The sequence below is a fragment of the Vipera ursinii genome, assembly GCF_947247035.1.
Source record: "Vipera ursinii genome assembly, chromosome: 10".
NCBI lineage: Eukaryota > Metazoa > Chordata > Lepidosauria > Squamata > Viperidae > Vipera > Vipera ursinii.
Window position 1 is genome coordinate 5,110,866 of NC_139520.1, and position 26,739 is coordinate 5,137,604.

General features: G+C 43.4%; 1 protein-coding gene across 1 annotated transcript in view; it reads left to right on the plus strand.

Moving 5' to 3' along the window:
- Positions 1 to 11,791: 11,791 nt before the first annotated feature.
- Positions 11,792 to 26,739, plus strand: part of LOC310644888 (adhesion G-protein coupled receptor G1-like) — a gene marked incomplete at its 5' end in the record, with an annotated part of 28,951 nt that continues 14,003 nt past the window's right edge. Inside the window, 4 exon segments of the mRNA XM_083370221.1 lie at positions 11,792 to 11,822; positions 24,522 to 24,566; positions 24,569 to 24,673; positions 25,759 to 25,885. Coding sequence (XP_083226347.1) covers positions 11,792 to 11,822; positions 24,522 to 24,566; positions 24,569 to 24,673; positions 25,759 to 25,885 — 308 coding nt within the window.

Here is a 26,739-nt window from a genome sequence, read left to right on the forward strand (position 1 = left end):
GTGCAGGACTGTAAGAAACATGGGACTAAACCAGTCCCAGCCTGTTCCTGGAAGCCCCCATGTTCCAGCAAACCTCCCCCTATTGCATCCCACTAACAAAATGAAATTCAATGGTGAAAAAAGTAAGGTTCTACATTTAGGCATGAAAAATCAAATGCACAGGTATAATATAGGTGGTACCTTGCTCAATAGTAGTAACTGTGAGAGGGATCTCAGAATCCTAGTGGACAATCACTTCAATATGAGCCAGCAGTGTGCTGCAGCTGCCAAAAAAGCCAACCCAGTGCTAGGCTGCATTAACAGAGGGATAGAATCAAGATCACGTGGAGTGTTAATACCACTTTACAATGCCTTGGTAAGGCCACACTTGGAATACGGTATCCAGTTTTGGTCACCACGATGTCAAAAAAGATGTTGAGACTCTAGAAAGAGTGCAGAGAAGAGCAACAAAGATGATCGGGGGACTGGAGGCTAAATAGTATGATGGATGGTTGAGGGAACTACATATGTCAAGCCTATTGAAGAGAAGGACTGGGGACACACGATAACTGTCTTCCAGTACTTGAAGGGCTGTCACAGTAAGAGGGAATCGATTTATTCTCCAAAGCACATGAGGCAATGAGTAGAAAACCTGTCAGAGAGAGAGATCCAATCTGGAAATGAGGAATTTCCAGACAGTGAGAACTGTTAACCAGCAGAACAGCTTGCCTCCTGGAGATGTGGGTGCTCCATCTATGGAGGTTTTCAAGAAAAGATTGGACTACCATTTGTTCAGGATAGTATAAAGACTTCTGCCTTGGGCACAGGGGCTATTAGAAGACTTCCAGTTCCCTTGCAGCTCTTGATCTGCCTTCTGGCCTTCCTCTTCTGGGGCCCGTTTGCAAAACAGTAAAGCAATTTTCTCTTGAAGGTTTACCCAAGAAACGTTGATGCAAGAAAAGACCACAAATGACCTTTCTCCTTTCGAGCTTTGTTTCTCGGGTAAAATATGAAACAACATGAAATAAGATGGTGTCTGTCTTTCAGTTTCATACATGCTCCATAAGGGCAGCAGAAGGCTCACGGTTTGGCTTGAGAGCATGCAAACACACTGTGCTACGTCATCATTCATTTAGCTATTGTCAGGCCTGGGGGAGCCATGGCTAGCAGGCAGCATAGGAAGCTGACTTTGCCGGCTTCCAGCAGTTCGATCCTGACCGGCTCAAGGTTGACTCAGCCTTCCATCCTTCCGAGGTAGGTAAAACGAGGACCCAGATTGTTGGGGGCCATAGGCTGACTCTGCAAATGACTTAAGAGAGGGCTGTAAAGCTCTGTGAAGCGGTATATAAGTCTAAGTTGTTTTACTATTGCTATTGCCCTATTTTACAACCTTTCTTGCTACAATTGTTAAGTGAATCACTGTAATTGTTAAGTTAGTAACCTGGTTGTTAAGTGAATCTGGCTTCCCCATTGACTCTGCTTGTCAGAAGGTCACAATGACCCCAGGACACTGCAACCGTCATAAACAGGAGTCAGTTGCCAAGTGGGGATGCTGCAACAGTCATAGGTATGTGAAAATAGTCATAAGCCATTTTTTTCAGTGTCGTCGTAACTTCAAAAATTCACTAAACAAATGGCTGACTCTGTAAACCATTCAGAGAGTGCTGTAAAGCAGAAGAATAGAATAGAATAGAATAGAATAGAATAGAATAGAATAGAATAGAATAGAATAGAATAGAATAGAATAGAATAGAAAATGTGGAATGGAATAGAATAGAATAGAATAGAATAGAATAGAATAGAATAGAATAGAATAGAATAGAATAGAATAGAATAGAATAGAATAGAATAGAATAATCTTTATTGTCACTGGGTATCCCACAAGGAAATTGAGCACTGTCCACAGTGCACACTAAAGGTAAAGGTTCCCCCGCACATGCGTGCTAGTCGTTTCCGACTCTTCATTTCAAAGCCGAAGAGCCAGCGATTGTCCGAGGACGTCTCCGTGGTCATGTGGCCGGCATGACTAGATGCCAAAGGCGCACGGAACGCTGTTACCTTCCCACCGTAGTGCTCCCTATTTTTCTACTTGCATTTTTACGTGCTTTCGAACTGCTAGGTTGGCAGAAACTGGGATGAGTAACAGGTGCTCACTCTGTTACGTGGCACTCGGGATTCGACCTGCCAAACTGCCGACCTTCTGATCAACAAGCTCAGCGTCCTAACCCACTGTAAAAACTACAAGTAAAAACATACATTATATACACACATCCTTCAAATTCTATTCACCATTGCGCTGCCCCTAATATTGCACTTCAATTATGGAGCGGTATAAAAGTCTAAGTGCTATTGCTATTGCTAAGCCCAAGAACGACATAGAACCGTTCGGCCTGATCTTTATTTGCTCACCCAGAATAAATGGGATCTTGCCAGACTAAACTTTTATTTCTCTCACCCTAATGGACAAGCCCTGGAAGTGGCTTCTACTTCTACGGAGAGGCTCTCCTTACTCTTCCTCTGTCCCCAGTGCAGCTGCAGACTGCTACCCCTTGGCTCATCCCCTTTTCTGGAACACGTTCCTTCTTCCTCGAAAACTCACATTTCACTCTAGTCCTTCAGCCCAGCCCCGCTTCCATAGGACACCGTCTCCCACATCTACAGAATAAACCACAACTGATCAAGTTCTGGTAGCATAAGCCATACGTCTGGCTTTACAATACACAATGCAGGTAGTCCTCGACTTACGGCCACAATTCAACCCAAAATTTCAGTTGCTAAGTGAGACAAGTTGTTCAAGTGAATTTTGCCCCATTTTATGACCTTCCTTGCCGAAGCTATTAAATGAATCAGTTGTTCAGTTAGTTATCGTGGTTAAGTGAATCTGGCTTCCTCACTGACTTTGCTTTTCACAAAAGGTGATCCCATGAGCCCGGGACACTGCGACCGTCATATGTACATGCCAGTTGCCAAGAGTCCAAACTTTGATCACGTGACCATGAGGATACTGCAACGGTCATAAGTGTGAGAAAGAGTCATAAGTCACTTTTTTCCAGTCCCATATCTTTGAATGGTCACTAACTGAAGCGTCGCTGTAAGTTGAGGACTTCCTGTATGTTGGAATATGGAACGAACACTCCTCTCAATTGTTTTTCAATCTTGGCAACTTCAAGATGGGTAGACGTGAACTCCCAGAATTCCCTCTGCCTCAGCACAGGGGCCTCGAAAGCTTAACCAGGCTTCCTAGTTACGCAGCTGCAGCACAATCCATTTGCTTCTCTAGGAAAGGGGTTGGACTAGAAGACCTCCAGGGTTCCTTCCATTTATTCTATGACACCCTGGCCATCCCAGCAGAAGGGCAAGCATCAGATTGGGAAATTCTCTAGCTGGAAGTTCGATCAACTGAACAGCCGCCATTAAAATAAGGACCAAGTTTGGACAACTGGCAAATGTGATATATCCTCTAGAGGGCGCTAAAGGACTATCCCATGCAAATGAGCTGCCATTGCAGATAACCTGGTCTTTATTGGGAGCATCCAAAGATAAACCTACCGTATTTTAATTTAGTCTACAGGCATCGCTGTCCCGTTATTGGAAGCAGGATTGAGAGGGTAACGTGCTAAATTAGAAAACAAAAGTTGCTCCAGAGTTCAAAACAGCTTTCCCAAGTTGCTGACTGTATTTCTCAACTAAAAAGAAGAAGAAAGAAAGAAAACAAAGAAGAAATGTGGTATTGGGCAATAGAGAAATCGTCCTTTATTTTGCAAAGGAACTGCTCCTGCAGGCTCTAGTAGAGTTAGACTTCGATTTACGACCCCATTTAAGCTCAAAATTTCTGTTGTTAAGCGAGAACAGTTGTTAAGAGAGTTTTGCCCTACTTTGCAACCTTTCTTGCCACTGCAAGAATCACTGCAGTTGTTAAGTTAGTAACTGAATCACTGCAGTTGTTAAGTTAGTAGCATGGTTGTTAAGTGAATCTGTCTTCCCCCTTTGATTTTGCTCATCAGAAGGTCCCCTCCCTCCCTCCCTCCCTCCCTCCTTCCTTCCTTTTCTTCCATGGAGCACACTGGTTAGAATATAGTATTGCAGACTAACTCACTGTTCACTGCCAGCAGTTCGATCCTGACCGGCTCGGGTTGACTCAGCCTTCCATCCTTCCGAGGTCGGTAAAATGAGGACCCAGATGGTTGGGGGCAAATATGCTGACTCTGTAAACCGCTTAGAGAAGACTGCAAAGCATTGTGAAGCGGTATATAAGTCTAAGTGCTATTGCGATTGCGATTCTAATATAAAATACAAAAATACAAAAGACAACAAGAGGAAAATAAGGGAGGGAGAAGGGAAGGGAAAAGGGGAAAAAAAAGAAAAGAAAAGGCATTGACTTCCAACTCCCTTTGGTGCAGTAGAATAAGATAATAGCATCAAACCTCAACTTTTTACTTCTACGTGGTAGTATAAACTAGCCATTTCTATAACAGCCAACCTATCAAACTGCTAAAACCCAAAATCAAAGTTTCATCCCCCCCACCAACCCAACCTCAAGCACAAAGTCCAGAAGCCGGTTTCCAAGTAGAAACCAAAGTAATTGTGTGTGTTTTTTTCTCCTTTCCTCAGTCACTTTAGCCCTCTCTGCTAACTTTTTGCAGCCATTCACCCACTGTGGGAACCAAAGTGCCCTTCCATTTTGGCATGTAATATATAAAGAAAAAAAGGGACGCGGTGGCTCAGTGGGTTAGGACGCTGAGCTTGTCGATCAGAAGGTTGGCAGTTTGGCGGGTCGAATCCCGAGTGCCGCGTAGCAGAGTGAGCGCCTGTTACTCGTCCCAGCTTCTGCCAACCTAGCAGTTCGAAAGCACGTAAACATGCAAGTAGAAAAATAGGGACCACTCCGGTGGGAAGGTAACAGCGTTCCGTGCGCCTTTGGCGTCTAGTCATGCCGGCCACATGACCACGGAGACGTCCTCGGACAAGCGCTGGCTCTTCGGCTTTGAAACGGAGATGAGCACCGGCCCCTAGAGTTGGACTAGCACGCATGTGCGGGGGAACCTTTACCTTTTTATATAAAGAAAACCTTGAATGACTTGAATGTTCTTATTCTATACCAGGGGTAGGCAACCTTGGCTCTTTTATGACTGGTGGACTTCAACTCCCAGAATTCCTGAGCCAGCTGCGCTGGCTCAGGAATTCTGGGAGTTGAAGTCCACCAGTCATAAAAGAGCCAAGGTTGCCTACCCCTGTATCTATTTGCTAGGAACAGCTTGGTTTACAACTGGAGTTGGTTATATATGGCCAACTGAGCTCGGAAGAGACTCTTCGGCGCTCTTCGGTTGGCCCGTGCATTTTTACTCTTGCCCAAGCCGAAAAAACGAGACGTAAGGGAGGAAAGAGAGAATTCGAGGAAGGAGGGAAGTTGCAGAAGGAAGGTGAGCCCCCCAGCACGAAGCAGCAACGGCCGAGCGAGCCGCGTCTAGTCTCAGCCTTTGCTGGTTGCAACGGCGGGGGTGGGGGGGGGGCTGTTGGCACCCCCAAAGGGTCGGCCTCCCCAATTGCAAGGCGGGCCTCTTGGGTGCTCTTTGCCGCCCCTCCTCGGCTCGATGCATCACCCCCCGCCTAGCCTGCCACGGGATTCCCCTGGCGGGAGGTTCCCCACGCCTCACCAGAGCTAAACCCCCCCCCGACCGTCCCCACGTGGGACACGAAAGAAAAGCCCCGCCTGGGCCGGCGCAGATCAAACCCCCCCACCCCGCTGCTGCTGGTCGCCTGGGTGCTTCGTTGCGCCGGAGAAGCGGGGACCGCAGTAGAGGAAAGCGCCGCGGGGCCGGCAGAGGAAACGCGAGGCGGCAGGTAAAGCGGTTTGCGGGAGCAGCTAGGAGGGTTGGCGAGAAGACTCCCCGCCTCAAGGTTGGGACCGTCTCACTTAGTGACCCCCAGCACGCGGCTGCCCAGCCTGAAGGGGCTTAAATGATGCCCGAAGCGGAAGGTCTGAAAGGCAGGTTGTTCCCACCAGTCATCAAAAGAGTCAAGGTTGCCTACCCCTGGTCCAGATGAAAGGCAGGTGGTTCCCAGGTGTCCTGCGTCTATCTTTCACCTGGCCTGAAACTTTCTCTCTCTCTCTCTCTCTCTCTCTAATCGGAAAGAAACCTGCTTGCACCTTTCCCAGTTGAGAGACTTGATTCAAAGGCAGCAACTTTCATGAGCTACATTTCCCCGGTCGTTGGATGTGACGGAGCGACTACATTGGTGTAGAATTTAATTTGGGGGGAGATGGGGAAGACTGAGGACTGAAGGCATGCTGGCAAGGGGATTCTGGGAGTTGAAGTCCACGAGTCATCAAGGAGCCAAGGTTGCCTACCCCTGGTTCTGGGCAAATAATGGTTTTAATTCCCAGGGTTGCACTGCAGCCGTTAAGTGAATCGTGTGGTTGTTAAGCGGGTCCGGCTTCCCCCATTAACTTTGCTTGGCGGAAGCTGGCTGGGAAGGTCTCAAAGGGTGATCACATGACCTGTGGATGCTGCAACCGTCGTAAACACATGCCAGTTGCCAAGTGCCTGAATTTTGATCACATGACAACAGGGGTGGGGTTTTTTGCTGCGATGGTCATAAGTGTGAGAACTGGTTGTAGGTCCCTTTTTCAGTACCATAACTTTGAATGGTTGCTAAATGAATGGTTGTATGTCGGGGACTACTACTCTCCCCCACCAAATGTTTTGTGTCGCCTGAACATTTGATAAGCATTCTTTCTATCAGTTCACCCAAATCCTTAATAAAACTATTGAGCAAAAGAGGCTCCAGGACTGATCCTTGCAGCATCTTCACAAGATACGCCTCCATTTTGAGGAGGAATCATGCACGCACACCCTTTGATTTTTGCATCCCTTAATTGTCATTCTAGGCCCCCCCACAGTAGGTTGTTAATATGTCCTTGTGTTGGTTTGTCAAGTGCTTTGCAGAGTCAAGGTATATTAGGTCAATAGCTTTCCCTCTATCTATCGAATAAGCTGATGGTTGAAAAAAAAAACTGAGACAGGGTTAGCTTGGTAAATTTGCTCTGGACAAATTCATGCCGATTTCTTGTAATCTTTGCATTCTTATACAGAATAACAGAAGTGGAAGGCACCTTGGAGGTCTTCTAGTCCAACCCCCTGCTCACGCAAGAGACCCTATACCATTCTGGACAAATGATTGTCCGGTCTCTTCTTAAAAACCTCCAGTGATAAAGCGCCCACAGTTCTGGAGGCAAGTCGATCCACTGGTTAATTGTTCTCACTTTTAGGAAATTTCTCCTTAGTTCTAGGTTGCTTCTCTCCTTGCTTGGTTTCCATCCATTGTTTCTTGTTTTGCCTTCAGGCGCTTTGGAGAATAGCTTGACTCCCTCTTCTTTGGGGCAGCCCTTCATAGAAGAAGGGGTCAACCTATTAAGAAGAGACTGGACAGTCACTTGTCTCTGAGATGGTTTAGGACGGTTCTCTTGCGGGAGCCGGGGTGGGTGGGAGGCTGGATGAAGGTCTGGCAAGCCATCGTGTCTTGTCTTTGAGGAATCCTGCAGAACCAGGCAAATGTCCAATGGCTGGAAAAGAAACACCCCTAACTTTAAACAGAAGGAAAGGAAGATTTAGCAAACAACAAGCCAGTCGGTCTGACTTCAATATCCAGGAAGATTCCAGAGCAGGCATAAAGAGCTCAACGGACAACAGAGCTCAACGGACAACAGAATAGAATAGAGCTGGAAGGGACCTAGGATGCCGCTCATCTGATCCAGGAGATTAAACTGATTTTCTTCAAGGACCAGACTGCCTTTAGTTTTCCCATGAAAACTTGCTCTTCGCTTGAAATGGTGGAATGTTTTAATTGCCAAAGGGATAAAGATCCAGAAGACAGTCCTGTTCGTCTGGCATCCTCTCCAGATCAAAGGAAGGCTGTTGGAGAGAAAGTAAACAAAACTCTATATACTAACGTGAACTCCAATTTATTGCTTCCAAATTTAAAATAGTCCAGTTACTGGAATTCTTGCGAATCCGTCTCTTTTTTCCTCAAGTGATCTTGCTAAACAGAAATCATGGTGAAGGATAGTTTGCCTACTATAGAAGAATGGGTACTTAAAGTATCGAATCTTGCAGAAATGTCTAAGATTTCTGCTTATTTGAAGGATCACTCACAAGAAAGATATATTTCAGGTTGGAGAAGATGGATAGATTATATTCAGAATAAATATGGGACTAAAAAGTTCCACTTAGCTTATGAGTAGATTTTAGAGGGATATTGTTATTAATTTTAGTATTAGTATTGATTATATTTTTGTTTAAGTTATTATTATTATGTTTTTAATAATTTGAATGTATCTATGTTAAAGGGGAGTTAAAGCACATTATGAATTTGGTTAATTTTATAATGGATAATTTTATTTAGAATATGATTATTATATCTATAACCCTGTATTCAGCTCTGGGAAGTGGGGGGGGGGAAGGGGGGTGGTTTGGGGTGGGTAGGTTTTGGGGATATGTATTGTAAATTTTTTTTTGTAAAACTCTTTAATAGAAATCATGGTGGGCAAAGGAATTTCTTTTGATTTAGGCAGCCGCCAAAGAGCCTGGCAATGGACTTGTAGGAGAGCTGGCTTTCTTTTAAGGATGTTTTTAAGATACTATTTGTTGTTGTTAGCTGCAAAGTCGTCTCCGACCTATCACGACCCTATGGACAACGTTCCTCCAGGCCTTCCTGTCCTCTACCATCTTCTGGAGTCCATTTAAGCTCACGCCTGCCGCTTCAGTGACTCCATCCAGCCACCTCATTCTCTGTCGTCCCCTTCTTCTATTGCCCTCAATCTTTCCCACCATTAGGCTCTTCTCCAGTGAGTCCTTCCTTCTCATTAGGTGGCCAAAGTATTTGAGTTTTAGCTTCAGGATCTGGCCTTCTAAAAAGCAGTCAGGGTTGATCTCCTCTAGGACTGACCGGTTTGATCACCTTGCAGTCCAAGGGACTCGTAGGAGTCTTCTCCAGCACCATAGTTCAAAGGCCTCAATTCTTTGGCGCTCAGCCTTTCTTATGGTCCAGCTTTCACAGCCATACATTGCAACTGGGAAGACCATAGCCTTGACTATACACACTTTTGTTGACAGGGTGATGTCTCTGCTTTTTAGTGTGCTGTCTAGATTTGCCATGGCTTTCCTCCCGAGGAGCAAGCGTCTTTTAATTTCTTGACTACAGTCCCCATCTGCAGTGATCTTGGAGCCCAGGAAAATAAAATCTGTTACTACCTCCATTTCTTCCCCATCTATTTGCCAGGAATTGAGAGGGCCGGATACCATGATCTTGGTTTTCTTAATGTTTAGTTTGAACCCAAGTTTTGCACTCTCCTTCTTCACTCGCAACAAGAGGCTCTTTAGTTCTTCTTCACTTTCTGCCATTAGAGTGGTATCATCTGCATATCTTAGGTTGTTGATATTTCTTCCGGCAATCTTAATTCTAACTTTTGATTCATCTAGCCCTGCCTTTCTCATGATGTGCTCTGCATATAATTTAAATAGGCAGGGCGACAGTATACAGCCTTGCCAGACTCCTTTCCCAATTTTGAACCAATCAGTGGTTCCGTGTCCAGTTCTCACTGTTGCTTCTTGGCCCACATATAGGTTTCTCAAGAGACAAATAAGATGGTCTGGTACGCCCATCTCTTTAAGAACTTGCCACAGTTTGTTATGATCCACACAATCAAAGGCTTTAACATAGTCAATGAAGCAGAAATAGATGTTTTTCTGGAACTCTCTAGCTTTCTCCATGATCCAGCGTATGTTGGCAATTTGATCTCTAGTTCCTCTGCCTCTTCGAAATCCTGCCTGTACTTCTGGTAGTTCTCGATCCACATACTGCTGGAGTCTAGCTTGTAGGATTTTAAGCATAACTTTACTAGCATGAGAAGAGCTTTCCCACAAAATCCTAATTATCTGAACTTTTGTGTCCTTGGAAATCAACTCTTGATTTATTTTGCATTTTCAGCCAAGGGAACCATGACATAAAAACCTAGAGGTTGCATTTGCACAAAATATAAAGATTGCTTAATTTTTACTTGGTTTTATTTTGTTCAGATAACATATTGTACAAATCCAGCCACTTGGTCAATTTATGATTTAAGGTATTATGTAAACATAGATAATGAATCAGTTCATTAACCAAGTTAAATGTGTTGTGCAAATACCATCTTACTGGCTTAGCATGAAGTGCACAACAGGTCATTGTGTAATGCTGCCCTTAACAAAACAGAATGTAGCACAAGGTGCCACGTGTCCAATTAACTGAGTAGGTATTTATTTTATTTTATTTATTTTATTCCATTTATATCCCGCCCTTCTCCGAAGACTCAGGGCGGCTTACAAGCTTAGCAGTAGCCTTCATTCTATGTAGGGACCATCAGTTCAGATAATGGAACTAAAGAACCTCGAGCAGAATGTTTCTATTCAGAGGTATAAAATCTAAAGCCAGGTTCACCTCCACCAAACCAAGGAATGGAATGGACAACTCACCAAGGCCAAATCAATTGGTCTACATTTTTGAGAGGAGAGGAACAGGGAACAAAAGAGGAATTGAAAAAACTGAAGGCGTTCAGACAGAATGAATATAGGAAGCTAAGGAACTCGAGCAAAGTTTACAAGAAAGGAGAATGAAAATTCAGGAGTGAGAAAAATAGAGAGAGAAGGGATGGGGGTGGGGAATAGGGGATCAAGAATAAAAGCAAAGATTTGGGTGAGGAATGTTAAATTTACTCAAGCTCAAAATCTAAGAGAGAACTTTTACAAAATGTTTTATAGATGGCATTTAGACCCTAAAAAGCTTGCAAGTATGTATCCGAGTTACCAGCCTAAATGTTGGAGGTGTGGTGATGAAGATGCAACATATTTTCACATATGGTGGACATGTAAGAAGGTTAAGGTTTTTTGGATAAAAGTCTGGTGGAATATGCAGAAGATTTTTAAACGGAGGATAAAGTTTTGTCCGCAATTTTTTTTGTTGGGAATAATTGTTGACGCTACAGTTGTGGACTCCAAGTTGATGTTGAATTTAGTTACGGCAGCAAGACTTTTGATAGGTCAATATTGGAAGAAAGAGGAACTGCCGACCATAGAAGAATGGACTTTAAAGGTTTCCGACCTGGCTGAGATGGCGAAGATTTCGGCCTATTTGAAAGATCATTCGCAAGAACGTTACATTATGGAATGGAGAAAATGGATTGAGTTTATCCAGAACAAGTATAGGGTTAAGAAGTTTTATGTAGCATTCGAATAAGTCTTCTTTCGTTTTCTTTTTTCTTTTTCTATTTTAGTTTTTTATATATATTTAATATTGCTAAGGTTTGTTTTATCCTATATAAGCTAGAGAGTGATGGATTTTAGAACTTGTAATTGTTAGTATATGGTTGTTTATGATTGCTTTTTTATATATATACCTTGTATTTAGCTCTGGGAAGTCGGGGGGGAGGGGGGGAGGGGGGGAGGTAGGGGGGGAGGAGGGAGGGGGGGAGGGGGGGAGGTAGGGGGGAGGTAGGGGGGGAGCAGGGAGGGGGAAGGGGGGTTTTTTAAAGGAAAACTGTATTTTAAAACTTTTCAATTAAAAAAAAAGAATAAAAGCAAAGCTGGCTGAAAAAGAGCAGCAGGATCCATCCAAGTTTCTCTTCCTCTCTGCCCTTCTAGAGATTCTGGAGAAAGGGTGAGACTCAAGCAGGGACACAGGAATTTTCCATATTAAAACCAGAGAATTGCAGGCAGAAACAATCTGTGGAGCAGAAGAACTGAAATAGATTATCTTCTGGATAACCAGCTCTTAGGTTATGGTGGTAGAGAAGTGGCTGAAACTGACAGGTACTCTACTGTGCTGTCCTGCTCACACACAAACACAACTATGGTTTAGTGGGTTTATTAATATTCCGCCGCAACTCTCTTCATCAAAAACCCAGAACTGTCCCAGTTAAGTCCAGCCACAATGCTAGTCCACAGAGCAATGGCCAATGAGTCCACAAGGCATCTGAAAGTTTCCCAATCAAACTAAACCCACCAGGCAAAATTAAATCCACAACACAAAACGGTTCACGAAGCACAATTGGTCAAGGCATGGCGTCAGTCCAAAGCAAGGCAAGAATCACAAGGACCAGAAAATACACAGCTAGCAAATGAAAACATTGTTCCAAGCATCTCTTTGCTATGCTAAATAGCCAGCTTCTGGTGCAACCCATCAAGAAGGGCGAGGCTTTCTCCTCTTGAGTAATCTGGCTGACCTTCTCTGCTCCTGCCTTTTCTCTGCCCTATCTGCTCTTGGATCAGGTGCAAAAGGCCTCTTCCTCATCACCGACTGGCTGCAGTTGCATGCTTTCCCCACCTGAAGCCTCAGGGCTGACCTGCTGCAGCTGTGCTTCAGCCAAATCCCTTTCAGAGCCTTTCAGAGTTGGAGCCATTAACCAACTCCTCTCCAGATGTGCCCAGGACTGCTTCATCCTCCTTTGAGCTGACTTCTGGACAGGTATCTGGGGAAGCATCCGGGGGAGTCGTCACATGTACAGAGAGAAAGTGGCAGATCTGACTTCTCTTGTTCCACACCTTCCATAGCAATACTCGGCTCTCTTGGGTGCTTGGAGAGAGGCGTTTCCACAACTTAACAATGCTCAGGGTTAACCTTGGCTAGGTTTTGTATCCTTTAGTGTGTTGTGCCACTCCATCTAATTTGGCTAGCTTGCAACTGATTTTATTTCACGGAGTAATAAAAACAGATCGAGTCCTTTGAGGGCACAGAAACAGGAAGAGGAATATGGTTCGATTCATGACTGTAGAGATTTGGGTTCAGCCAGGGTTTCAAGAGTTTCAGGCCACGGAACCAGTTAATTTAAAAAAAAAATCCCACCCAGGCATGAGCGATGAGTTATCATGAGGATACCAGAGGGGCAAAGATGTGGGCGGGGCTTCTAATTGAGAGCTGACAAACCCCATGTTTTCCACTATACATGGGAAGCTACAGAAATGCCCTTGGAGAAGACATCCAGAAGCTGTTAGGACAACAGAAGGTCCATGAGTTAAGCCTCAGGAGGGGTTGGGGAAACAGTGGGAAAAGATTCAGACTGACTCTCCCACAGATTCTTGGGGTGTAAGAGGGAGGGGAGGAGAGCACAATCAGCCTTGCAAGATCCTGTTAATATTGTCTATCTCAATAAAATAATAATAATAATAATAATAATAATAATAATAATAATAATAATAATAATAATAATAATTTGGAAGGGACCTTGGAGGTCATCTAGTCCAACCCCCTGCTCAGGCAGGAAACCCTATACCATTTCAGACAAATGGCTGTCCAGTCTCTTCTTAAAAACCTCCAGTGTTGGAGCATTCACAGCTTCTGGAGGCAAGTTGTTCCACTGGTTAGTTGTTCTAACTGTCAGGAAGTTTCTCCTTAGTTCTAGGTTGCTTCTCTCCTTGACTAGTTTCCATCCGTTGCTTCTTGTCCTGCCTTCAGGTGCTTTGGAGAATAGCTTGACTCCCTCTTCTTTGGGGCAGCCCCTGAGATATTGGAACACTGCTATCATGTCACCCCTCACCCTTCTCTTCGTTAAACTACACATATCCAATTCCAGCAACCGTTCCCTATATGTTTTAGCCTCCAGTCCCCCAATCATCTTGGTTGCTCTTCTCTGTACCCTTTCTAGAGTCTCGACATCTTTTTTACATCATGGTGACCAAAACTGGATGCAGTATTCCAGGTGTGGCCTTACCAAAGCATTGTAAAGTGGTATTAGTACTTCACTTGATGATGATGATGATGATGATAATAATAATAATAATAATAATAATAATAATAATAATAATAATAATAATAATAATAATAATAATAATAATTTAATTTCTGATCTTGATTCTATCCCTCTGTTAATGCAGCCTAGCACTGTGTTGGCTTTTTGGGCAGCTGCAGCACACTGCTGGCTCATATTTAAGTGATTGTCCACTAGGACTCCGAGATCCCTCTCACAGTTACTACTATTGAGCAAGGTACCACCTATACTATACCTGTGCATTTGAGTTTTCCTGCCTAAATGTAGAACCTTACTTTTTTCACCATTGAATTTCATTTTGTTAGATAGTGCCCAGTGTTCGAGTCTGTCCAGATCCTCCTGTATCTTAAGCCTATCTTCTGGAGTATTGGCTATTCCTGCCAGCTTGGTGTCATCTGCAAATTTGATGAGTTCCCCATCTATCCCCTCATCCAAATCGTTGATGAAGATGTTGAAGAGCACTGGGCCCAGAACAGAGCCCTGGGGCACCCCACTACACACTTCCTTCCATGTAGATGCAGTTCCATTGAGGACCACATGCTGAGTATGGCCTGTCAGCCAACTATGAATCCATCTGGTGGTGATGCTATCTAACCCACATTTTTCTATCTTATCAAGTAGTAGGCTGTGATCTACTTTATCAAATGCCTTACTGAAGTCCAAGTAAATTATATCTACAGCATTCCTCTGGTCCACTAGTTTTGTCACTTGGTCAAAGAATGCAATAAGATTTGTCTGGCATGATCTGTTTTTGACAAACCCATGTTGGCTTTTAGTGATGACTTTGTTTGCATCAAGGTGTTCGCTGATTTGTTGTTTGATTATCTTTTCCAGAATCTTCCCAGGTATTGAGGTAAGGCTGATAGGTCTGTAGTTTCCTGGATCTATTTTTTTCTCTTTTTTGAAGATGGGAACTACATCAGCTCTCTTCCAGTCCTCTGGTAGTTCCCCAGTGCTCCAGGATCTTTGAAAAATATAGTTCAGTGGTTCTGAGATCACGTCTGCCAGTTCCTTGAGAACCTTGGGGTGTAATCCATCTGGTCCTGGTGATTTGAACCCGTCTAGGCTGGACAGGTGCTCACTTACCATTTTCTTGCCTATCGTATCTTGCGTTTCTATTCTGTTTTTTATGGCACTGGTTTTGGTAGGTTGGACTGTTTTTTCCCTTTGTGTAAAGACAGATGCAAAAAACAAGTTAAATAGATCTGCTTTCTCCCTGTTGCTTGTCAACTTCTTGCCACTTTCCCCCACTAATGGACCAATCATTTCCTTAACTTTTTTCTTGTTTGTTATATGTTGAAAGAAGCTTTTTTTGTTATTTTTGACTTTGGTCGCAAGCCTTAGTTCATTTTGAGCCTTAGCTTCCCTCACTTCATCTTTGCAGGCACGGGCTGTTTGCTGATATTCTGCCTTAGTTATGTGCCCCTCTTTCCACTTCTTATACTTGTCCTTTTTATCTTTCAGTTTATCAGAGAGTTCTTTATGCAGCCATGCTGGTTTCTTTTGAGAGCTGTTATTTTTCTTCTTTGTTGGTATTGTGCTAGACTGGGCCTTTATTATCTCACTTTTCAAAATTTCCCAAGCTTCTTGAGTTGTTTTCCCCTTTAGGATTCTCATCCATGGAATTCTTCCCAAGGTGTCAGGACCCACCTCAATCCACATCTTAGGAAATAAGAACTCTTGGATGCAAGTTTAGTCCAAAAGGAAAATGTTTACTAGGATGGAATCGATTGTGGCAATACAAGACGGAATCTAACAAAGTTACATTTCAATCCTATATAAAGCATTCCCATTTCAGCCCCCTCCCCTCATCCATTTGGTCAGGCTCCCATCATTTACTTAGGTGTCAGGCCCTTCCGTGGGAAAGGGAACTCTCCTAGGTTTTATTGTTATTGCTCTTCCTTTTTCAGTTGTAAATGAAGATGTGATCCAGGTCTGTTTCTCCCCCTCCTTCCCCCCAGAACAAACATTTCCCTGTTGTTTGAAGATCACCTTTTTCAGTCTAAGTAACCATCCTCTCCCCCCCTTCGGAGAGATGGCAGAATCCCCAGAATAAGCCCAATGTTCTACCTATACATTTATGAAATGTGATATAAATGGATTCTGACATTCGGCTCTCCTTTCAGAAAAAAGATGAGTCCATCTGTGGGGGAAAGAAAACATATAAAAGTTAGCCTGGTTTGTTCGGATATTCTGTATGAAACCTCTTAAGCAACTTAGGTGCTTTAACATGGAGTTTGTTAACCCACTCATTTTCTGAGTAGGGGAGGTGTTTCCATGCCACTAAATATTGTATCGTTCCATGGTGTTTTCTGGAATCTAAGATTTCTTTCACTTCAAAATGTTCTCCTTCCACCATGATGGGGGGCGGTGGTGGTGGGATTTTTGCTCGTAGTGGTGATTGTTGTTCTCTCTTTAATAGACTGCAGTGGAAGGTTGGGTGTATTCGTCTAAGATTTTTGGGTAGTTCTAATTCAACTGTTACTGGGTTTATGATTCTTTTAATTGGAAAGGGTCCAATATATTTTGGTCCCAGTTTTTTACAGCTCTTTTAAAGTCCAATTGGCTCTTTTAAATATACTGCAGAATATGTTTCATGGTCGAGTCTACCATCCAGGTCTGATGGTATCTTAGACAAATTATTATGGACACCCTAGCTTGCGTAGGAGAATTCACTGGCTGAAAGATTTTATTTATTTGATTTTTATAAAGAACCCAAGGTGCTTGAACATACCAAATACTCCTTCCTTCTCCTATTTTCCTCCTAACAACAACCCTGTGAGATGGGCTGGGCTGAAAGTGATTGGCCCAAAGTCACTCAGCTGCTTTTTCAGGCCTAAGGCAGGACTAGAACTCATGGTTCTTAGGCCAGCACCTAAATCACTAGACCAGGGGTAGGCAACCTTGGCTCTTTAATGACTCGTGGACTTCAACTCCCAGAAGCCTGAGCAAGAGACGGCTGGAGCTGCAGGGCTGTCAGGGCTCAGCGGAAGTGCCAGGATCAGCGCCAGGCTCCAGCTGGAGCTCAGCGCTGATCCTGGCACTTTTGCTGAGCCCAGAACAAGCGCCGATCAGCTGGAATGTTGCAGCATCTCCAGGGTCTTGTGATTTACATTCAGATGCTAGGCAACTGATTCATATTTATGACGGTCACAGTGTCCCAGGGTCATGTGAAGTGACCAAAACCTGCTGCAACCACCCTGCAGATGAGGGGGGGAAAATAAAAATCAAACACCTCCACCCCACCCCCGCTGCCAATCCTCAACAGAAATGCTCACAACAATGAAAACCTCGGACAGGAGGAAGAGCGCTGCCGGGTGGGCAGGCAGGTGTCTTGCTTGGCTGTGGCTTGGGGGGCACTTTTTTCAGTGCCATTGTAACTTTGAACAGTCACTAAGTGAACTGTTGTAAGTCGAGGACTACCTGTACTTCATCACTTTATTCCTTTTTGGGGGGGGTCATCAGGTTTTTGACACCTTGCTAGGTGACTGGTGGTACGTGGATGTTGCCATATCCTAAAAGTGGTACAGTGGGTGAAAAGGTTGAAAAGCCCTGCACTAGACCAAACTAGCTCCCATAATGATAAATGTTCCTCTTAATTTGGCGTGGTGTTGTCTTCTCTAGCTTGTCATCCAACGCATCTCTTCCCCTTTCTCCCCCTCTTCATTTCCCCTTGCACAACTAGATCAGGGGATTCCCATTTTCAGAATCAACCCATTCATTCAATGTGGGAGAAGTCCCATCAACCAAGGTATCACTCGCACGCAAGGTCCAATTTGCATTGTGGGACTCTGAGTAATTATTTTCAGCCCCCCTCTCTCTCTGACGAACCCCATCAGGTACTCATAAAACAGTACGGATCCATTTCAAACACAGTTTGAAAACAAACCCATATTAAGCAATTTCTTGAGGTTGGTGCTTTCCAGAACTTCTGCTGTGATCTCATTCAGGCCATTTATAGATTGGTGGACTAAATGTCAGCTAGGTTGTCTTCGGAAGATGGTATTTCGGTTTTAGGAAGAGGTTTGCCATATTTCTCACGTCAGATTGAAACTTCATGCTGTTTTTTGTGACCGAATAATCAACTTTCATTTTGTTTAGTTCCTTGCAAAAATGTTGTGGATTTTGGGGGGGGGCACTTTCATCCCCTTTCCCCAGAGGGTGTCCTTGGCCAACTTTTGGGAAATTGAAGGGTTCTTGACCCATAAAATCTGTTCTAGGATGTGATAAGTTTCCTACCTAGAGCTCAAGGCTAGAGCACTGGACTTTATTTTCAAGGGAATTTCATTTTTAACCAATTTGAATCTGGATTGATTTTTTTTAAATCAATTTTTATTTGCATATTAAAAGAAGGGGAAATTTAAGAAAAAAGTATGATGAAAATGAAAGAATAAAAAAGAAAAGAAAAAAGAAAAAGAAAAAGAAAGAAAGAGAAAGAAAGAGGCTTTTAATTTTCTTTACAGCAGTTATAAAATGTGAATCTGGATTTTTTTAATCAATTTTTATTTGCATATTAAAAGAAGGGGAAATTTAGGAAAAAAGTATGATGAAAATGAAAAATAAGGAAAAAGGAAAGAAAGAAAGAAAGAAAAAGGGTTTTAATCTTCTTTACAGCAGTTATAAATAGAATTTCTATTTCATCCTCTCTGAGGTTACATCATCTCTCCCTTCTTTCCTTATTCTATTCTTTCTAATCATCAAAGAATCTGGGTTGATTTATTTATTGCAACCACTTATTTCATTCATCTCTCTCTCTCTGTGTACTACATATATTACAAATAAAAGATAAATGTAAGTGGTTTAAATCTCTTTATATTTACACATCCTTCAGATCTTTGAGGTTTAATGAATGTCAGGTTTGAATTAATTGTGCTAAACATTCCATTTTTTTCTGCAGCCGAAAAAGATAAGAGACTGAATGTAAAGAGTTGGTTTTATTGTTCTGGCACAACAGGTTGCTGCCTATACCTGAGCTTGGTTTGAGATCAAAAACATAATCAGATTGAATTTGGCTAACAAATCTCAGGGCTGCAGGCTAGACTGAAAAACTTAAAAAAATGAAAAAAAAACCTTACAGCGCAGTAGAAGGAGGCAAAAGCTAAACATTTTTTTTCTTTGTGTCCTGAAAAAAGTCACATCTGCAAAGCAAAAACTCCTTTAGAATGGAGAATTTTGGTAGCTAATCCAGAAACGGTCAGTGAGTGCCAGTCTCAGCAGTGGGAATTAATATTCAAGATCTGGTTTCCTATAGATCAGATGCAATCAGCACTTGAAGACATTGGTCTGCATCCAGCTAGATGTGGCCGATACAGAAGAGCCAGAGAAATGGAAGTGGGGGTTGGACTAGAAGACCTCACAGATCCCTTCAGACTCTGTTATTTTGTTTTTAAACAACAGGTACCAGTAGAATAGAATAGAATAGAAAATATGGAATAGAATAAAGTAGAGTAGAGTAGAATAGAATAGAATAGAGTGGGGTGGGGTGGGGTGGAGTGGGCGGGGTGGAATCGAACGGAACAGAACAGAATAGAATAGAATAGAATAGAATAGAATAGAATAGAATAGAATAGAATAGAATAGAATAGAATAGAATAGAATAGAATAGAAAATATGGAATAGAATAGAATAGAATAGAATAGAATAGAATAGAATAGAATAGGGAATGGAACAGAACAGAATGGAATGGAATAGAATAGAATAGAAAAGAAAATGTGGAATGGAATGGAATAGAATAAAATTAATAGAATAGAATAGAATAGAATAGAATAGAATAGAATAGAATAGAATAGAATAGAATAGAATAGAATAGCAGGAGAACCTATACCATCTCAGACAAGTGACTGTCTAGCCTCTTCTTAAAAATCTCCAGGGATGGAGCGTCCACGATCTCTGGAGGCAAAGCTGTTCCACTGGTTAATTGTCCTCACTGTCAGGAAATTTCCACTTAATTCCAATTTGCTTCTCTCTTTGATCAGTTTCCAACCATTGTTTCTCGTCCTGCCCTCTGGTGCTTTGGTGAACAACCTGGCCCCCTCTGCCTTGTGGCAGCCCCTCCGATACTGGAACACTGCTATCATGTCTCCCCTATTTCTTCTTTTCTTTAGACTAGCCAGACCCAAGTCCCGCAGCCGTAAATATTTTCTTGTAGATGTTTCATTACCCAACTAGGTAATATCATCAGTGTTAGCAACCAAAAGAAGGGTATCTCTGTAGCCTAGGGCTGATCTGTGGGGTCCTTTGATGCTCTCTGAATTTAGGTCAGGGGTAGGCAAACTTGGCTCTTTTATGACTCATGGGTTTCAATTTCCAGAATTCCTGTGCCAGCTGTGCTGGCTGAGGAATTCTGGGAGTTGAAGTCCATGAGTCATAAAAGAGCCAAGGTTCCCTACCCCTGGCCTAGGCCTAGGCCGCTTTATGACTCGTGGACTTCAACTCCCAGAATTCCTGAGCCAGCACGGCTCAGCTCCGAAACCTCTCCCTTTCCCCTCAGCTTGGTTGGCTCAGGAATTCTGGGAGTTGAAGTCCACGAGTCATAAAAGAGCCAAGGTTGTCTACCCCCTGGCCTAGGTGTTTTCTTGCAGAAGTTTCAATACCCAACTAGGTCACATCTTCAGAGAGCGCCAAGGACCTCACAGAAACAAGAGAAATGAACTTGCTGGTCTCAGTTTGCAAACTTAACATTGGAAATGTTAGTTATTTATTACTTCCTGGGTTTATATTTTGACATACGTATACTCAAATTAGGCTAAACAAAAATCAAAGTACATCTACATATGTAAACTTCAAGAAAGTCAACTACATTAGCAAATGCGCCAAAGTAAACAAGTTGAAAATGTCCCTTCCTGGTGGTTCTCTAAGACAATCCAAGATTTGTGCTTTAAGGAATTGGTTTGCTTCGCCTTACGCGTTGCTTATATATATTTACCAGGAAAACAAATATTGCAGTTAACGTGCATGTGATCTCATTTCACTTCTGAAATCCTGTTGACTTCTGAATTTTCCATTGCCCTACTTTGCTGGCCCAGTTGGTTTTCAATTTCCTTGAAAGGCTTTGTAGAACGATCATTTCGCGTTAAGCGTGATGCAATTGTGGAACTACAGAAAGACGAGTAAAAACGATTACATCGACTCTTTCCATTCTTTTAGTTGCTGAGACAGCTCTTCATCTGGGTCAGGGTTCTCAGACAGAAAAAGAGGAAATGGCTTTTTCACATCTGAACTTTTAAAAAGAGACATGCAGTTTGCGTCAGTGTTCTTTTTTAACCAGAGTCTGTTCGGATGTGAAGTGCTTCAATTTTCTAGATAGATTAGATAACCTTTATTGTCATTTTTTCCTGTGGGCACAATGGCACATATTAAAAATAAAATTTAGTTGCTTCCTCTCAAAGTGTACATATACATAACACACATACTTAAAACATACTTTATGCAACATATAAGTTTTATATGTGTGTGTGTGTGTATGTATACATATATGTATGTATACATATATATATGAATATATATATATACAGTATATATACAGTATGTATATATGTGTGTAAGGTTCCCCCGCACATGCGTACTAGTCGTTTCCGACTCTAGGGGCCGGTGCTCATCTCCGTTTCAAAGCCGAAGAGCCAGCGCTTGTCCGAGGACGTCTCCGTGGTCATGTGGCCGGCATGACTAGACGCCAAAGGCGCACAGAACGCTGTTACCTTCCCACCGTAGTGGTCCCTATTTTTCTACTTGCATTTTTACGTGCTTTTGAACTGCTAGGTTGGCAGAAGCGGGGACGAGTAACAGGCGCTCACTCTGTTACGCGGCACTCGGGATTCGACCCACCAAACTGCCGACCTTCTGATCGACAAGCTCAGCGTCCTAACCCACTGAGCCACCACGTCCCATTTTGAATACATAGCACAAGGTTAATACTGTATAGTTGACCAAGTAGACCACAGAATCTTTCCTTCTTGGAAGAAAAGTTACTAATATTATTTATACATGTGATGAAGGGGAAAGTCATTTCTTTATATATATTTTTTCTTTAGTATATGTTTATTTTTCTGTTTTTCTCTGTTTTTCTTCAAATTCCATTTCCCTTTTCTTCTTATTCTTTGAATTTTGCATTTTATTTCTTTTCATTTGTTAATTTTTATCCTGCCTTTACAGTTGGTTCTCAACTTGCAACCACAACTGAGCCGAAAATTTATGTAGCTGAGTGAGTCATTTGTTAAGTGAGTTTCGCCCCATTTTACGTCCTTCCTTCCCACAGTTGTTAACTGAATCACTGCAGCTGTTTAGTAACACGGTTGTAAAGTGAGTCTGGCTTCCCTGTTGACTTTGCTTGTCAGAAGGTCACAAAATGGGATCACGTGACCCCGGGACTCTGCAACCATCATAAGTACGAATCAGTTGCCAAGCGTCTGGATTTTGATCATGTGACCCTGGGGACATTGCAATGGTCATAAATGTGAAAAATGGTCACGAGTCACTTTTTCCAGTGCTGCTGTAACTTTGAACAGCCACTAAGTGAACTGTTGTAAGTTGAGGACAACCTGTATTACTTGATTATAGTTTGCTTAGAACTTCCAGATTCAGAAGGATCTTGACAGATTTGACCAACAAAGTGCTATATACAGTGGGGAGAAAAGTAAAGTCCTACACTTAGGAAAGAAAAAACACCTATACAGGTATAGAACAGATGGCACCCGGCTTAAGGGTAGCAACTGTGAAAAACATCTAGGCCGGGGCGGGGAACTATGGCCCCTTCATGACTCGGGGACTTCAACTCCCAGAATTCCTGAGCCAGCATGGGGGAACTATGGCCCCCTCATGACTCGTGGACTTCAACTCCCAGAATTCCTGAGCCAGCATGGGGGAACTATGGCCCCTTCATGACTCGGGGACTTCAACTCCCAGAATTCCTGAGCCAGCATGGGGGAACTATGGCCCCTTCATGACTCGTGGACTTCAACTCCCAGAATTCCTGAGCCAGCATGGCTCAGCTTGGAAAGCTCTCCCTTTCCCCTCAGCATGGCTGGCTCAAGAATTCTGGGAGTTGAAGTCCACGAGTCATAAAAGAGCCAAGGTTGCCTACCCCTGATCTAGGTGGACAAAAGCTTAAAGATGAGCCAGCAGCGTTCTGCACTTGCCAAAAGTCAGCGCGGTCCTGGGTTGCATCAAGACAGGGGCAGCATCACAATCATGAAATGTGATACTACTGCAATACACTGCCTTGATAAGACCACACTTGGAATACTGTGTACATTTCCGGATACCACGATACAAAAAAGATGTGCATAGAAAGAAGAGCAACAAAGATGATTGGAGACTAGTGGTTAAATCTTATGATGAATGGCTTAGGGCAGAGTTCCCCAACGGACCGGCTGTGTGGGGCGGAGAGGGGATGGTTCCGCAAGTGATGAGGCGTGCGTGTGTGCGCACTTGCCGGACGTTTCCACAGCCCGGTTGCAAACCCTTCATGCCCACTAGTGGGCTGTGGCCCACAGGTTGGGGATCCCTAGCTTACGGAACTATTGAAGAGAAGAACTAGGTAAGATAAGATAAGATAACCTTTATTGTCATTTTTTTACTGTGAGCACAATGGCACACATCAAAAATGAAATTTAGTTGCCCGCTCTCAAAGTGGACCACTTGCATGACACACACTAACCATACTATATACCCATATGTATAGACCCACACCCTTACATATACATAACAAATAAATATTAAATACATACATAACAAATAAATATTAAATATTAAACACTGTCCATCTTGAATACATAACGGAAGGAGGAAGCCTGAGAGTTCACAAGGTTAATGCTGTATGGAATAAAACTATGGCTGAATCTGGATGTTCTGCTGCGGATACCATGGAGCCCCCTCCTCCCAGATGGTAGCAAGGAAAACAGGTTGTGAAGAGGATGAGTAGTGTCCCAGATAATCTTACGGACCCTGTTCAAACAACGCTTCTGTACCATCTCCTGGATGGGAGGAAGGAAACTGCCAATGATCTTTTTGGCCATCCTCACCACTCTCTGCACTGCCTTCCTGTCTGAAGCAGGGATGCTTCCAAACTGTAAATGTTTTCTGTATGACAGGATGCTCTCCATTGTCCCCCTGTAGAAAGTGGTCAGGACAGGGGAAGGAAGATGAGCTTTTCTCATGCGACGCAGAAAATGCAGGTGCTGCTTTGCCTGCTTCACCAGTGTCTCACTGTTGAGCGACCAAGCCAGCCTACTCATTAGCTACACAACCAGGAATTTGATGCTGATAGGATAGCAAGCTTTGGGTACTTGAGAGTCTGTTACAGAGAAGAGGAGATCAATTTCTTCCCCAAAGCACCTGAGGGCAGGACAGGAAATAGTGGTGGGGGGAAGCATATCAGAGGGAGATTCAAAATTTCAAGTCACGTGATCAAAATTTGGACATTTGGTATGTATTTATGAAGGGTGCAGTGCCCTTAGGGTCATATGATCACTTTTGTGGCCTTCTGACAATGGGGAAGCTAGAGTGAGGATTCAATCTGAATCGGTCACCAGGACCAGAGGGTTAGTCTTCCGGGTTTTCAGATTCCTTCTGGAGTCCATCCTCAGAGAACTTCTCTCTAGCGGAGTGTGTGCTTTGGACAATTCTCCTCATAGAAAGTAAAGGTAAAGGTTTACCTTGTCCAGTCATGTCTGATTCTGTGAGGCAGCGCTTATCTCGGTCAAGGGAGCCAGTGTTGAACTAAGGTGCTTTTTGTGCACTTTTCCAGGTGCGTTGAAGGAGAGCCAAGCTATTGGAGGTTGTGCAAGGAAGCCTTGTATAAGACCATGACGACAGCATCAAACCTCTGCAGCATCTGGACTGAGATCAGGGCTCCCAGAAGACCTTTTTATCTTCTCCTTCTCCTTCTCCAGTTTCCAGGTAATGTAAAACTCTCTCCATTCCTACGGAGCACAGCATCTCGCCTTCCCTTCTAAGAGCCATCGCTAGATCAAGAAGAATCAAAATAGAGCTGGAAGGGATCTGCTCAAACAGGAGAGCCTAACACAGAGGTCCCCATCCTTTTGGGCACCAGGGACCGGTTCCGTGGAGAAAGGTTTTCCCACGGACCGGAGGGTGCGTGGTTTTGTGTGCTGCCTGCATCCCATGGATGGGGCTTTGCTTGTTTGTGCAGACTGGTTGTTGGCATGCCGTGGTCCAGTACCGGTCCACGGACCGGGGGTTGGGGACCCCTGCCCTATATCATTTCAGACAAGTGGCTGTCCAGTCTCTTCTTAAAAACCTCGAGTGATGAAGCACCTATGATGTCTGGAGGCCAGCTGGGCCACTGGTTGATTGTCCTCACTGTTAGAAAGTTTCTCCTTAATTCCAGGTTGCTTATCTCCTTGAATAGTTTCCATCCGTTGCTTCTTTTTTGCCTTCTGGTGCTTTGGAAAGTAAGTTGACCCCCTCTTCTTTGTGGCAGCCCCTCAAATACTGGAACACTGCTATCACGTCTCCCCTATTTCTTCTTTTCTTTAGACTAGCCAAATCCAGGTCCTGCAGCCGTTCTTCGTATGTTTCCGTCTCCAGGCCTTTGATCATCTTAGTTGCTCTTCTCTGCACTTTTTCCAAAGCCTCAACATCTTTTTTGTAATGTGGTGACCCAAACTGGATGCAGTATTCCAGATACGGCCTTACTAAGGCTTTATAAAGCAGTACTAATACTTCACGTGATTTTGATTCTACGGCTCTGTTTATAATATAACCAAAGATTGCATTAGCTTTTTTGGCTGTTGCCTCACACTGCTGGCTCATGTTTAAGTGATCGTCCACTAGGACTCCAAGGTCCCTCTCACAGTTACTGTTTTTGAGCCAGGTTTCACCTAATCTGTACTTGTACCTTTGGTTTTTCCTGTCCAGGTGTAAAACCTTGCTTTTCGCCACATTAAGTATCATTTTATGCTCCTGAGGAGGGACCTCTGGTGAACGTTTTCTGGTATGTTCTTTCTTGTTTTACCCAATAGTGTGGGGAAAAGTAAAACCAGATGAGACAAGTGACGTGGAAACAGAATTTACAAGAATCGATTCAATACTGACAAGACTAGAAAAGCCTGGGCAAAGTAGGGGTGTCATACGTGAAGATCCCTTTATGTGAGTATATGTGGGCTAATGGCTTTCTGTACTGGTGAAGAAAAGGCAGCTGGGCCTTTGATTCCTCACTCTGGTTTCACAGCTCCAAAAGAGAATGTGCTTGCTATTCAATTCTTTCATCACTGCTGACAGGGTTTGTGCAGAATAGCTGCTGAGCCAACAAGCACAATGCACAGGAGAAGTGGTACTGAGAGTAGTCAGGTTTTGCAGAGCAACCACACTGATACACTGAGGTGTGTAAAAAAAGGGGAAAAAACTTTACTTTTAGGAGTAGCACAAGTTAAAAATAAACAGTCCAGGTCATACACGGGTACAGAGAAGAATATCAACAGTTCAAGAGTTATCCAATACAAAGTCGCCTTACCAGTCCAAAAGTCAAAAACACAGTTCTTCGGGCTTAGCAAACAGTAGCAAAACCACAATCAACAATAATCAGCAAGCAATGTAACAGAGTAACTAACACACACACAGAGAGAAGCTATGTCTCTAGCTCCCTCTTATGGCTGTTGAAAGAACACAGCGTTGGCCAATCATTACACATTTAAAGGGATACAATACATTACAATCATGGCTTATATATTGCCAACCCAACCAGTTAGGCTATAATCATATGACTAACAACTGCCATCAACGTTCCCTAGGTTAGAACCTAGTTGAGTCTCTAAAGCAGGGTTTCTCGACCTCAGCAACTTTACGAAGAGTGGACTTCAATTCCCAGAATTCTCCAGCCAGCTGGGAATTGAGGTCCACTCTTCTTGAAGTTGCTGAGGTTGAGAAATATTACTCTAAGGGAGACAGAGACTCATCTTGCCATCCTGGAAAGGATTGTGGAGGCCTGTGAAGGATGTAAAGAG